This window comes from Silurus aristotelis (genome assembly GCF_946808225.1).
Source record: "Silurus aristotelis genome assembly, chromosome: 5".
NCBI lineage: Eukaryota > Metazoa > Chordata > Actinopteri > Siluriformes > Siluridae > Silurus > Silurus aristotelis.
In genome coordinates this window covers 12,213,325-12,227,888 of record NC_139578.1, presented here as the reverse complement: position 1 = coordinate 12,227,888, position 14,564 = coordinate 12,213,325, and the positions used below count along the sequence as shown (strand labels likewise).

At 34.2% G+C, this 14,564-nt stretch overlaps 1 protein-coding gene across 4 annotated transcripts in view; it reads left to right on the top strand.

Moving 5' to 3' along the window:
* dock11 (dedicator of cytokinesis 11) overlaps positions 1 to 11,650 on the top strand; it is a 72,447-nt gene extending 60,797 nt beyond the window's left edge. For all 4 annotated transcript variants that reach the window (XM_083542242.1, XM_083542241.1, XM_083542240.1 and 1 more), the window contains 10 exons: positions 1,328 to 1,385; positions 1,961 to 2,067; positions 2,227 to 2,349; positions 4,716 to 4,829; positions 5,764 to 5,910; positions 6,408 to 6,618; positions 8,203 to 8,393; positions 8,564 to 8,661; positions 8,964 to 9,102; positions 11,419 to 11,650. In XM_083542242.1, coding sequence (XP_083398368.1) covers positions 1,328 to 1,385; positions 1,961 to 2,067; positions 2,227 to 2,349; positions 4,716 to 4,829; positions 5,764 to 5,910; positions 6,408 to 6,618; positions 8,203 to 8,393; positions 8,564 to 8,661; positions 8,964 to 9,102; positions 11,419 to 11,508 — 1,278 coding nt within the window. In that variant the 3' untranslated portion in view covers positions 11,509 to 11,650. The remainder of the gene's footprint in view (positions 1 to 1,327; positions 1,386 to 1,960; positions 2,068 to 2,226; positions 2,350 to 4,715; positions 4,830 to 5,763; positions 5,911 to 6,407; positions 6,619 to 8,202; positions 8,394 to 8,563; positions 8,662 to 8,963; positions 9,103 to 11,418) is intronic.
* The last annotated feature ends 2,914 nt before the right edge of the window (positions 11,651 to 14,564 follow it).

Below are 14,564 nucleotides of genomic sequence, written 5' to 3'. Positions count from 1 at the left end.
TTTATAATACAGCATTCAGTACAGTATTCAGTTCCTTTTAATACTGCTGATATTTGTAATTTTGTCCTGCTTAAAAAAGTTATACAAAGTTCTTGACTAAAATGGATTTTTACTATCATATCTACTATTAATTATCTACAATTTCATCCTATCATTATTGTTTACCAAAAACTAATTACCGGTCAGGATCGAATCACTAATTATTAAAAAAAAGTAGAGGTCTCTAACTTTTGCACTATTCTGTTTATCATGTGCAGCATGTTTTCAGGTTTATCTTGTACACAGCTGTAACTTATTTATTTATGCATTCCAGTCATTGCACGAAGGGCATGCCCAAACCAGTACGGTGTATTAACTAAAGAGAAAAGAACCTTCTTACTCTTCTACCTCTCTAGGATTTTTAATCTATCCTGAATTATTATGAATATGTTGTCATGGGTATATATATATATATATATATATATATCTTTCCTAGTTATATATTCATACATATACATATTTTATAGACTCTAACTAATTACAGTTTAAGAGAAAAATATGTTCACCCTCCATTAAATGTTTTTGTATTTATCAGGGTCTAAACAAAACTGTTGTGTAGTCAACATTAATCTCTATTAACATAAAAGTTCCCTCAGGCGACAAAAAAAAAAGCGCACCAGATTTCAACGTGTACTTTTTTCCTCCTAAAAGACCCCAAATATTTCCCTATTCAGAAACCAGACATATAATATGATATAAATATAATATAAAATATGTGTTTCAATAACATGTAGGAGCCACATTCAGCAACAATCAGGTGAAGTACATCTTTTTTTCTAGGATTTTGTGGGTCTTTCACAACAATTGTATCTCTGAGGTCATGGCTGATTTCCTTCCTTCTTGGCATACACCAGAGCACTCCAGAACCCCAAGCTGCCAAAAGTTCTGCTTTTTATAGAACTCACCTGGTTTCGGAATTAATTATTAATTTTCTGAGGGGAATTTTTTTGTTTGTTTGTTTATAAAAGTGAGGACCACCCAATTTGTAATTTCTTCCCTAAAATCTATGCTTGTATATACATATCGTAAAAAGTCAGCTGTTGCTTATATTTGCTCTTGCACAGTAAATTTGGAAACTTGTGAGCTCATAGGAAAATCTTATTTATAGTGGTCTTAGGATTTCTGGCTAAAGAATTCTATTGACCTCCTGCAGTCTAATATGTAAAAAAAAAAAAATATATATATTTATTTTGCCATTCATATGCTAATGAACATTTTATACAGAATATCTCGAAACAGTCCCCATCCTGTCGATTAACATTAGTTGTGTAATCTTTTGTGTTTGCAGGCAGCTATGTGTTATGTCCACATTGCAGCTTTAATGGCAGAGTATTTGTTCAGAAAAAGTAAGTTGTCTTCTTTTTCATTTATTAAAAAAATACATGTAACCACTTTTACGTTAATTCAAATAGTTTACGCACAGCCGTTGTTGTTGCACTATGTGGTGATGAAACACAAAAAAGTTACATTAAAAACACAAAATAAAGACATTTCAGTCACTTTTTTTCCCCTTCAAGCCACTTTGCATGTCCTTTCCCAGCTTACAATATGTATTCAAATTCTTGCACCAAGTCTCAACACTGGACATTTGTTATGCGTTACCTAGGCATTTATTTATTTCTTGTTTTATCAAGATATTTTAATCTTTGAAATTTAAATGTGATTATCTGTCCTGTGGTTTATAACTACAATACACATGCTATTCATGGGGTATTTTTAGGTTTTGCAGAGCTAGAAAAACAGATTAAATTAATTTATTGGAGCACACAAAGGCCTTTGCTGCATGTACAGTATGAAGCACAAAACAGGCAACCAGGGACCAGGTGTATTTTTAACTGGAAACATGCACAATGCACTACTCAGACTATGGTGTACAAAAATCAGCTATTTAATGTAGGATATTATTGTTGTCTGGTCTTAGAACTGTTCCCGAGTGGCCTGGCAGCTTTTAAAAAGATCACTTTTAACATAGACGAGGAGGCAGCTATGAAAGAAGACTCGGGCATGCAAGATGTATACTACAGCGAGGTAAAACATGAACTGTTTATTTGTGTTTTTGAAAAGGTGAAAGTTGTACACAAAGAAACAAGAAACAAGTTGTTTCTTTTATTCGTGTCCTTTTCAAATGATTAAACCACAGTTACACTGATGTGTGTGTGTGTGTGTGTGTGTGTGTGTGTGTAACAGGATGTTCTGGTAGAGCAGCTGGAAGTGTGTGTTGAAGGCCTCTGGAAAGCTGAACGGTTTGAGCTTATCACGTACATTGCCCGGCTCATAATTCCAGTGTATGAAAAGCGCCATGAGTTTGAGGTAAGAGAAAGTAAATAGTTTACCGCTATTGTAAATGTGGTTGCAAATGACACCGCGTCACACGCAAGTGAATAAAAGAGCAGACCATTACTGCACTTTCCTTTCGCTTTATCTCAGTTTAGTTATAGCACATAAACAAGTAAAAATGTGGAACAGGGTTATGTCAACATGTCATATATATATATATATATATAAAAAAAGATTCTAGACATTAGGGCGCCTGAAATAGTCAGGGTTTTCGTAAGAGCTTATGTCTTTTATAATCACTAGAGGAATATTCAGATGATGTTGTAGCTTTATCTCTTGGTTTTATGAGTAGCCTTTTCTGTGCAAACTTTAAGGTGAACTATAGATTAACCTGAATTAACTCCATGTACACTTTTTTTTACAATTACATAAAATACAATTCTCAGGACTGTACACCCATATTGCAAAGTTAACACTGTTGTCATAAACATTTCTGACATTTTTTCTGTGTGTAATATCCTACAGAAATACTACTTCTAAAAATGCATTAGAAGACTCACTTTGGTTCCTTAAAAAAAATAGGAAATCCGTTACTTAATTTACACGATTTATAAATAAAGGTTGTAATTAAATTGCCACAAAAAATCAGACGCGCTCCCACTGAATCGGGCTGCACCACATCATAAATATGGATGATGTTCCTCTGATGTTTGACCTGCCGCTCACTCGGACTGTCAACAGGAAATGTGAATCATTCGTCACGCTGAAAACTACCGGGCATGAAAAAACGCACTTCACCTGTGTTCTGAGCTGCACGGCATCAGGAGAAAAGATTCACCGATGGTGATTTTTAAACACACGACGATGCCAAAAGAAAAACGTTTAGATACAAGTCGTGTCTTTCTTTAAAGCCTGTGTAAAGTTTATTAGTTTCAATGTATAGACAGGTGCGGCTTATTTATGTTCAAAATAAAAATCTTTGTAAAATTCAGAGGGTGCGGCTTATACTGTATATGGGTGCGTTTAATAATCCGGAAATTACGGTTAATATTTAAGGCATGGAAAGTATGCAAACCCATTTTCAATTTTTTCACTCGTTATTCTGTATATATAGTTTTTTTTTCAAATAATTACTTATTTTTTGTATTTTGATTTACACAACGTTATAACAGAATAACAAATATTCAGAACTGAACTTCGAGCTTAGTTACAGCCACAAATGATTTTGACAGAGTCCACCTGTGTCAGCTTGTATATGCTATAACATGTTTGAACAATGACCACACATTTTGCACATTTTTATAAAGTCAATACTGAACAAAGTTCACACAATATGCTCATGTTATGTTTGTACATATTAGTCAGAAAAACTCCACATTGTATAAAATTATATCAGTATGTACACCAGGAAAGTTATGTGTACTCCATAAGAGCATTTGAGTAATGAATACATCTACACCTGCCTGCTATAAAATAGCAAAAAGCTCTTAATTTGTATTTGTGTTGATATAAAAGTTTATATACAGCTCATAGTTTTAATAAAAAAAATACTTACTAGCCTTTTCTTTTTAATAGAAATCTGAACTTGTTAGCATTTTAGTTAAAGTTAAACAACCAAACACCAAAAAGTAACACAGATTTTCCTTCTGTAAATCTAACCAGCACTGCCTCTTAACATGTTTATAGAAAGCGGTCATAAACAAGGCCTGGGCTCCCATATATGGATGCTTTCTTACAGTGTTGTAAATATTACTGGCAAGTTTATATCAGCGTGACCTGTGTCATCCTAATACATTTTGTTTCATTCATTGTTGCAGCATCATATTCATTTGCATTGACATAGTATGTCCATTTGATGAACATTTTCATAATCATTGCAACTGTTGTTAATTCTTTCTTGATTTTTTTGTAATTATTGATCCTGCTCAGGATTTTGCTGCTTCCACTGCTTATTCTGGGAACACTAGCCACGGATTAGACCCTGGATGGGTTGAAGCATGTTATGCACACCCACCCCTGTCAAACAGGGCCGATTTAGTGCAGGTGGTTGACATCCTGGTATGTTTTTGGATAGTGGCAGGAAACCGGTGAACCCAGAGGAAGCCGACCCGGACATGGGAGAACATGCAAAACTCAAAATGCATTGGGAGTTAAATTTCCTGTCTGTGCAGTGTTCAACATACACTTGATTAAGTCTAATAAGACATGAACAAATTTTATTATAATAATAATAATAGGACCTTTCAGCAGCATTACATTTTAAAAGAAATTAAATACAATGAGAGAAACCTCTTAGCTTTGAAGTGGACATAGTTCTGCATTGCAAATAAAAAAAAAAAAAAAAAAAAAACATTTTTGGAGCATTTGCAAATAGGATTATTTGACTTTCTGTTTTGCAGAAGCTGAGACGCTTGTATGATACCCTACAGAGAGCATATTCTAAGATCTTGGAGGTCATGCAGACGCGTCGCCGCCTTCTGGGTACTTACTTCCGAGTGGCCTTTTATGGGCAGGTGGGTAAAATGGACATAAGCATGGTAAATAGGCTTTTATAAGAAACCATTCTGGATCCTTAATCTCCCTTTCCACAGTTAACCAGATTAACAGCAAATGTAGTTTGTATTGGCTTTATACACAAAGCCCAGCCACCAGGGTTCACATCATTAAGTTAAGCAGAACACACAACGAATTAAAAAAACTGTAGAATTCTTGCAAAACAACATCAATGGGTCATGTGTGCTTTCTACATCTTACTATCATATCATATTAAGGTTTCATATTGCAACATCTCTGGAAAACGAACTGGTCTTTATTTGCTTAATCCTCCAGTGCTACATTGTCTTAAAAAAGGGCACATAGACCCAATTTCTGTTTTTTTAATTTACACCCATGTCACAGATAAATACTGCATTTCCATTCTGTGTATTCAGTAATAAAATAATTAATTTGACTACTTTGTCACACAGAACATTTCACAAACCGTGTGTCATGCTTCTTTGTGACTATTACAAACTACAATTACTTATCTGCCCGGCTTTTTATTTGAACAAATGCTGTAGTCACGATGTCTCATACCAATGATGTTTATTTGTCCCATACCACGGATGTTTTATTCCTTACCCCGACTTTGCATGACACCACAGTCATTTTGTCAGCACATGCTATTTTTGTTTATTATATATATCATACCAAGCAAGACGACACTGCATAATACGCACCAATGACACACCCTCAAAGGGCATTTCCAAGCTTTTAATTGCTGCTTTACATGGAATATTATTAGTCCCAGTATGTTTCAGGTTTTCACACCATTTTCAATTGTCTCCTTACAATAAATACTGAAAGCACTCTATTATTTGAACCCTGTTGACTTTACAGCATGTATTGCTATTAATATACACCACTGTCACATACCATTTAATATGTATGGATGTTAATTTTTTTCAGGGCTTCTTTGAAGAGGAGGACGGAAAAGAATATATTTACAAAGAGCCAAAGCTCACAGGTCTGTCAGAAATTTCACATCGCTTGCTCAGCCTATATGGGGATAAGTTTGGAGCAGAGAATGTCAAGATCATTCAGGACTCTAATAAGGTACTCAAAAACCTGAGAAGACCATTGCAGGAAATTGGTGCATTTTTGAAATAGTTTTTGAGCAAGAACGTAAAAACAAATACAAGCGAATCATTATATTGGTGCTGAAATATTTTGCACTACTCCAAATGCTTGCATTGTAACACTTCAACAGAAAACAGAATTATTGCTCATGAGGCCTTTGCTCTTTTCTGTAATACATAGAACCCACTGGTTAGACCAGACATACGTTCATCGCTCTCATAACTACATAGATTCCTTTTTCATTATTTACTGCCTAATTACTGATCTATTGTAGTCAATGAAGAATGTGTACTTAGACAGATAACAGAATAATAATCCATATATTTTAAAAGGATTCTATTGTCTGTGTGCTTTTATGTAGCTGTAATTCGTTTTGGCATACACTGCGCATGTTGTACAATTTAATTCAAAGTTTATGTTGAACATTTTTTTTTTAATAAAGTAATTGAATTGCATTGCCTTTTAATTGACAGGTAAACCAGAAAGACCTGGACCAAAAGTTTGCTTATATACAGGTCACATTTGTCAAGCCTTACTTTGATGAGAAAGAGCTGGCTGAGAGAACAACAGACTTTGAGAAATGTCACAACATCAACCGCTTTGTTTTTGAAACACCCTACACGCTGACAGGGAAGAAGCACGGAGGGGTTGAAGAGCAGTGCAAGAGGCGAACAGTTCTAACCAGTGAGTACAGCAGCTCTGTCACACTGGAATCCCAGAATGAGTGTTTTTTTGGAAACAACAAAAAAACGTGTTATTCAAATAATCCATGCCAGAGACTTTAAAAACAAGTCATCTTTTGTGAACCAGTTTATCAGCTTCCTCTCAACACCATGTTAAGAGTTTCAAGTCACCGTTTTGAAGATTAATTGAAAATTTTGTCAAACTGTAATCTTGCCAATTTATTACTTCATTTTACGCACACTCACCCGAGGCATGCATTTCTGTGCCTGAATTACACGTTAAATGATTGCACTACAGCACATGTAACCTTTACTTCAGAACCCTTTTGCAATTCAGTCTAAATGTTAAGATTGTGCCTACATAGGCTAAACACTGAGGATGTTTTCATACAACTGTTATCTGAACTGTTAATTGAAATCCAGCTAAACATTAGTTCAGGAAAACAATGTTGCAGGTAAAAAGATACAAATTGACATTTTTTAACTTTATATAAAATGTAACCTGTGTAGTGCAGCACCAGTCCTAATGTTAGCTACAAATGACGCAGTATAAACATTTTTAACTAAGGGCAATAATATTTAAACATACATTTCAAATGTGCTTTAAATAATACCACACAACTGGAACAAATTATTAACCAAGCCCCAAATAGCAAAATATGAAATTTTTAATGGTCTCAACAACAAAACATTGGTTAGAAAATGAGCATAAATGAACTAAATGCACAATTCTAAGAAATATGCTACAATTCACTTATTTATGCTTGAGGTTTGAGTAAAAGCTAGAAACAAGGAGAATCTCATATATAGTCTTATTGTATGCAAATATGAAATGGTGATGATTAAATTGTATGATGTAAAATCCAACATGTCTAAGTTCACAACATCTTTCAAATGATTTGTTTGAAGCTCATCAAAACTAAATTGAACAACTTTCTTCTTTCGGTAAAAAGCTTTGCATTTTTGGCTTTTTAAAATCAAATTATTCATTTGATATTCACTACTTTTAGATTTTTGTTTTACACTTCAACTTGAATTTTTGTCTTTTAAAATAGATTACAGAAAATACTCTACACTTAACACTATACCATACAGCCCAGGAGTACTAATCATCATGTCAATCTAAAAAACATAGCATCTATAGGTGAACGCACAATCCTATTTGTTTTAAATATTTATTTTGGTTTTTAATGACTCCGAGCACTCTTCGAAGCAAACTGTCATTTTCATAGCGTTTATTTACAGTCACAAGTCATTCGGAACGTAGCTTTTGTTCATATCTTTCGGGTAAGGCTGGGTGGCTTGTCACAGCTGTATTTATAACAACAGGTGCACAGCATGCTTTGATGTATGGAGAAAATTACCTTATTTTGTAACGGACTTCTCTGTGTTGATGTGCTGTTTGTATTGTGTTTGCCTGCTGTCTGTCATGTTTACTACAGTTTTCTGATTAGATGACATACAGGATTAACTGTAGTCTTATGAGCTCAAGTTGAGGCAAAGTGGTTTTAGTTTTTGAGGGTTTTTTTTTAATTCCCACTAATTGCCCATCTGACTTGTATCAATTGTGCGCACACCTCCACAGCGACCAACACATTCCCCTATGTGAAGAAGAGGATAGAGGTGGTTGGGGAAAAGCACTTGGAGCTGAAACCCATTGAAGTGGCCATAGATGAAATGCGAGATCGGAGCATTGAACTCAACAAACTCTGCTGCAACCAGGAAGTGGACATGATTCAGCTACAGCTCAAGCTTCAGGGTTGCGTCAGTGTGCAGGTCCCGTAGTCCCACAATGAAATGCTTGATTTAACTGTTTCCATGAGTCACAATGAATAAGCTTTTAGCCATCCACTTGTGTAGTAAGAACATTTAGATTGCTGATGAAGAGGTTAGTAAAAGATTGCACAATTTAATAGTGATGGTTGGTTCATTTTTTTGGTATTTAGGTCAATGCTGGTCCCATGGCATATGCTAGAGCTTTCCTGGATGACGCCAAGTCTGGCCAGTCCAATAAGAAAGTCAAAGAGCTCAAAGATATATTCAGGTTTGTAATCTATCCAATTATTCAAGCTGCTTTATTTGATCGTGTCTTAATGTTGTTTCCCCTCATAATATGTTCATTAATGACTCTTTCTATTTGAATGCATCTTCGACTCTTATTATTACACTGACTGTTATTATTCTTACATCTTCATTAAGCACGAACATTATCAATTTAGAATCTCAAAATTGACTGTTGAGTGGGATTTATTTTTCTCGTAGTTATAGACAATCCTATTGGTTTTTTAACTTGTTAATATTAAGTACTACTTGAATACTTTATAGTTTTTGTTGTGCTTCTTACAGGAGCTTTGTTCAGGCATGCAGTGTGGCTTTAGATATTAACGAGCGGCTTATTAAAGAGGACCAGTACGAATATCACGAGGGACTGAAGTGCAATTTTAAAAGCATGGTCAAGGAACTGTCTGATATTATTCATGAACAGGTAGGACACAGACAGAAGCAAAATCATTCTTGAACTCTTCCTGCAACTATAGATAAAACTTTGCTATTATTTATTCTGTACGGTATTCGTCTCAAATATTGTCTTAAATTCCACTGGCCTATTGTTTGTCTGAGTGAACTGATGAAAGTGATAGCAATCGACATGGTTTAGCTCACTAATGTTTAATCCTTACTAAAGGAAATACAACGGCAACATAAATAAAGTATTTCAAAGAGCTCTTAAATGAATGCATTTACTGTAAAACATTAATTGAAGAAAACATCCTTTTTTTTTTTACATGGTAAATCAAAAACTTCATTTGTAGCATTTTAATAATATGCTAGTCTTTTCAACTCTATTCCTCATGGACACCAAATTAGTTTACAGTCATGCTTTCCAGCTTCCCGACAACTTGGCAAGCACTTGGAACACCTAGTAAAGTTGGGTTTGAACCTGATTACAGCCTGAAATTTTATTACTCTGGGAAATGAACTGTGAAATATTGAGATAAACATTGCAGTTATTGATAACGATCTTTGTTGCTCATGTTTTCTCACGTCTTGTTATTTATCCTCTATGACACTGTAAACAGATTTGCATGCACAATCCTGTATGAATTATCAAGAAATAGTCCTTATAATTATTTTTAAACAAGTCGTTATCTAGTGTTCAGGTTTTGCCAGCATGTCTCAAATTATTCATTTAATGATCTGTATGATACCTGTGTATTAGGGAGAGGCTAGTTCAGTGTAACAGTGTAAAATGAAGCCATTTGTCGGTTTTGAAGCTGGTCTGTGTTGTCTGGAATTAAAAAGATATTATTGATCAGTTTCAATTAGAAGGTGCTAAAAAATAAAAATAGCTTTTTAAAAAAACAAATGCATTCTGGCATCTGATGCAGGCAGGAATGAAAATATACCGGATGTGCATTAAGAAGTTGGATGTGCATCTTGTGTTTAAGGAAGTAACAAAGTCATTCTTGGTCAGGGTTACACAAACAACTACGCCAATCCAAAATACGCTTTATACCTTTTAGAAGTACAGTGTCATGCCTCATTTTTTCCCTTTTCCTGAGTGCTGTTTTTTTTTTTTTTAGATTATCTATTGTGAAACTCGCTTGTGATTCAGAATCCTGGCAGTTAGTTTTCTCAAGAATTACGAAATCACCTGACTTTAGGGGAGATATCAAGTATAGACATGTTGCCACTAAAAAAACCAGAAAGGAAATAGCAGTGAGGCTCCACGAATGTCGTGTGAAAAAATGCTCTGGGTTGTGTTTTCAGGTAGATATCTGAACCCTAAAATCTATTTATATTATTCTTCTTGGCAAAAAAAAAAAAAAGATTTTTGGATAATGTGTGTGAGCAGCAATTTTTTTTTTAAATCTTACCACAAGATTCTCAGTAGAATAGAGTTTTGGGCTAATTGGGTCAGATTTGGGTTCTTGGTTTTGCGTTTATTCGAGAACAGACTTGTTATAGCACATTTCATCTCCGCATTGCTTTTCAGCTCTGATCTCTAACCAAATCTAGGGCCTTCCAGGAATATGCGTATTTTAATCGGGATCATGTGATTCTTTAATTGCTTACACGTGGTCTCCATTCAACTCTGAATTTAAGTGTTTTCTGATGGCAAACAGGTGAACTAACTTGGACTTTTTTATGGTACTGTAATGACTATAAACTAAATGACAAAAAAAACGAATAAAATTCAGTACAGCCAATCCGGCTCTAATTTTTACACAGTCCAAAATTCCAAAGAAAAAATGCGCCTCAAGCCCATACGGCTTAATCTAAACATTTAAGATCTAGAACTGAAGTGACCTGTGTGATTTAAGGTGTGAAGAGTGAGATCTTGCCAAAATACTTATTCCAATGACATAAACATACCAGTATGTTGTCTCACTGTAGTCTAAATTCTCAGACAAAAATAGCTATCTGATTATCTTTACAACTCTGTGGTTGGTGTTTGTGCATGTTTGTGATCCATATAAAGTATCTATTGCTCTGACAAATGCAAAAAAAATTTCTCTCCATACATTCTGTTTTCTAACCTGTCTCTGCTTTCCTTTTCCGTGCTGCCATGCTCTGTAGATTGAGTGCTAGGTAACCTTTGTTTTAAATACAAACATAATTTGAAACTTTGAAGCATGCCCGCAGATTTGTATATCATTTACACAACACACCTTAAAAAAATATTTACACATCCTTTAGTGACTGAATTTCATGTCTTGCACTGTATCAGCGTTATATTACCTTGAAGAAAGTGTTAATCCCTTAAATGTCTATTACCATATCCTGTCTTTTTTAACTGTAGATCTTCGAGGAGGATGAGATGCGTTCCCTCTTGCAGAACTCGCTCCATGTGTTCCGAGCCATCAGTGGAACATCCACTGGCTTCAGCTAAAGTCTGACTATTCAAATGCCTGCACACCATGTCTGTTTTTTATATATATATATATATATATAAAACATTGCTTCATTGTTAGCCTCTGAGAAAGTGCCATGTTGTTATAAGTGCATATTGCTGTTTTATTTTGCACCATTTGTCTGTCATTTTCCCCACAAAATATTTAGAGATTCAGCAAATTCACACGTAGCAGCAGCCAACATGTAAAAGTCCCAGTGTATTTCATAGTTCAGAAAATGTTCAGTAGGTTTTTATTATTATTATAATAATTATTATTATTATTGTTGTTGAACACAGTGGCTATAAGAATTCAGAGTAAGGGGTGCTAATTTTGAACTATATTGAAGAATGTAATAAAACCTCGATTTTAATAAGCTACTTTTGTGAATTTCTTGTTCTTTTTTTAATGCTTACACCATTTAGAATTTTATGATGATTATTATTATTATTATTATTATTATTATTATTATTACAATTGAATATGATTATTATGCATTGTCAGTAATTTTTTTGCTAAGTGGTGCCTTGTAGTGTAGAATCTCTACGATCTTGACAATCTTTTTTTTTTTTTTTCGATTTAGCGCCTCTTTAGCTCTCAATCTTTTAAATATTTTTTCTCATTGTATTGAAAGCTTAATTAGGAGAGCACCAGTATCACTGTGTTCACTTACAGTAGTGACAAACTACACAGTAAATGAAGTATGACCTTATGCATTATTTGTGTTATTTTACCTGAGGAAATAAACGCAAATGCTAGTCAAATGCTGATAACCTTAATATATAGCATGTGGAAAAATTTATCGTTTCAAAATATTCAGTTCAGCATTGTTTTATTTATACAGCACTTTTCACTGAGGACACGCTCCAAATGCATATTTTACAGAAATCATCATGTCAGATTTTTATTAATATATAAATTAAAGACGCCACGTTTATAATCAGATTATATGGTAATACAGGAGTGTGTGTGTGTGTGTGTGTGTGTGTGTGTGTGTGTGTGTGTGTGTGTGTGTGTGTGTGTGTGTGTGTGTGTGTGTGTGTGTGTGTGTGTGTGTGTGTGTGTATAAAATAAAAAACAGTACTGAATCATGAAAGTGTTTGCCTTTGCGAAGATGCATTGCCTGTTGGTGAATGGTGCAAAAGATAGTTGGAAATTGGTAATAAAATGACTGATTGTTTCCACAGATTTTATCATTGTGAGAAATAGTTCCTGATATGAAGCCAAGAGCAGTGGTGCCCATGTGTGACCTGAGATAGACTATGTAGCAGGATTGGTTAAGCAAGACTTAGAGTTTAATCTATTCAAAAACAACAAATTTTTTCAATTATTTATTCAAGTGTCCACATGACTATGTAAAAACAAGCCTGTTCATGGAGAACAATCTAACAGTTGCAAACATCTGGTTTCGTCTCATTTTGGATTTGCGTGTTTGGAATGTGCTGAAGAATTGCTGAGGAGGGGATAAAATATGTTGTAAGAAACTATGACCAAACCATTATGACAAGTTATGTATGTCTGCTTAACCTTTTTATAATTATAATTATTTTTATTTCTTTTTTTGCTGGTTCTCCTCCAGTTCCCGGTTTATTTTTCATGTGAACATAAAATAACATTGAAAATTGGAAAATTCATATGCCAAATTCTGGGTATCGCAAAAGTGTATTTCAGCCCTATGTTGCTTATGGTGTAATTGGGATGTTTATGGACTAGAAGTCTGCATTACTTCCGGTCTTTCAGAATTGATTAAGAAGTTGGGTAACAGTGTGATGTGCTTGCCATGTTTCCTGTTTAAAGTCTAACGCAAGTTTGCAACAGCTTAACCACCCAGCCATGAGAATGATTAAATGTTTTTTTTTTTATGTCAGAGGCATTTTTTCTTCTAATAATTATATAATATTATATTCTTCTAAAAATTATATAAACTGTTAATTATATTCTTTTAAAAAATTATATAAACTTGCAAAAAACACAGCTTAAAAAAAAGTGTTCATTTCCCTTATATTTGAATGATTGGGGGGGGAATGATTTAATATGTAGAATATATCAGGCAAACTGGTATGTATGCTTAACAAGTATGTAGGTCAAATGCAGTTTTATTTAACTATGCCAGACACAGTTCCTTTTGTGTAAGGAAGCCTTTCTGTTGAGAAACACGAAAAAAAAAACAATAAAAATCCTCATAGAATTGTAATAGAATGAATGTCAATGTAATGGATCTCTACTAATATTTTTTTTGTGTGTGTGTGTCTAGTGGATAATTAAGGATTATTAGAAAAACTTTGACAACTAATACAACATGTTCATATTTACTTGTAACCAGTTAAAACATCATGAAACAGAGATTCCTGTGTGTTTTCTTAGTGGTTTCTTTACTTTGATGATAATTTAATTTAATGTGTTTTATTTAATTAGAGCTTTTAACAATGGACATTGTAAAAGCAACTTTGCAGACATAAAAGTTTGAATTTGTAAGTTTAGTTCCTACAAGTTTATTCTTATAGGTGTATCCGTAAGAAGTGAGCCAGTGGGGCCAGTAGCAAGGAAAAACTTCCTAAAATGGTCTGTGGGATGAAACCTTGAGAGAAACCAGACTCAAAAGGGAACCCATCCTCATCTGGATGGTATCATTAGACTTTTATTATAATCATTTTACTATGTACTCAAACCCACCTTGGAATGGTTATTGGATTTGTTTACCAGCTAATAGTGTTAGTAGTGGGAGGATTTCAGGATTTCTGTGATGTGGTGTGGTTTCTATTGTGTATTTCAAGAGTTTACTCGTTTCTTTTATCAGTACTGTTTTTAAACATGAAGAATACTTTAAGAGGAACCAGACTCAACAGGGAAGCCCTCCCCATCTAGGTGGCACCTTGATAATGTCCATTTATTTCTATTTGATCATAATGATTTAATGATATACACAAACCTATTTTGTAAGGGTAATGGTTTTACTGGTTAACTATTGATGGTGTTAGTAGTGGAAGTGTTTCAGGACTGTGATAGATTTGATTGTGTATGTCAGTACACTTCAGCCGTTTCTTTCATCCGTACT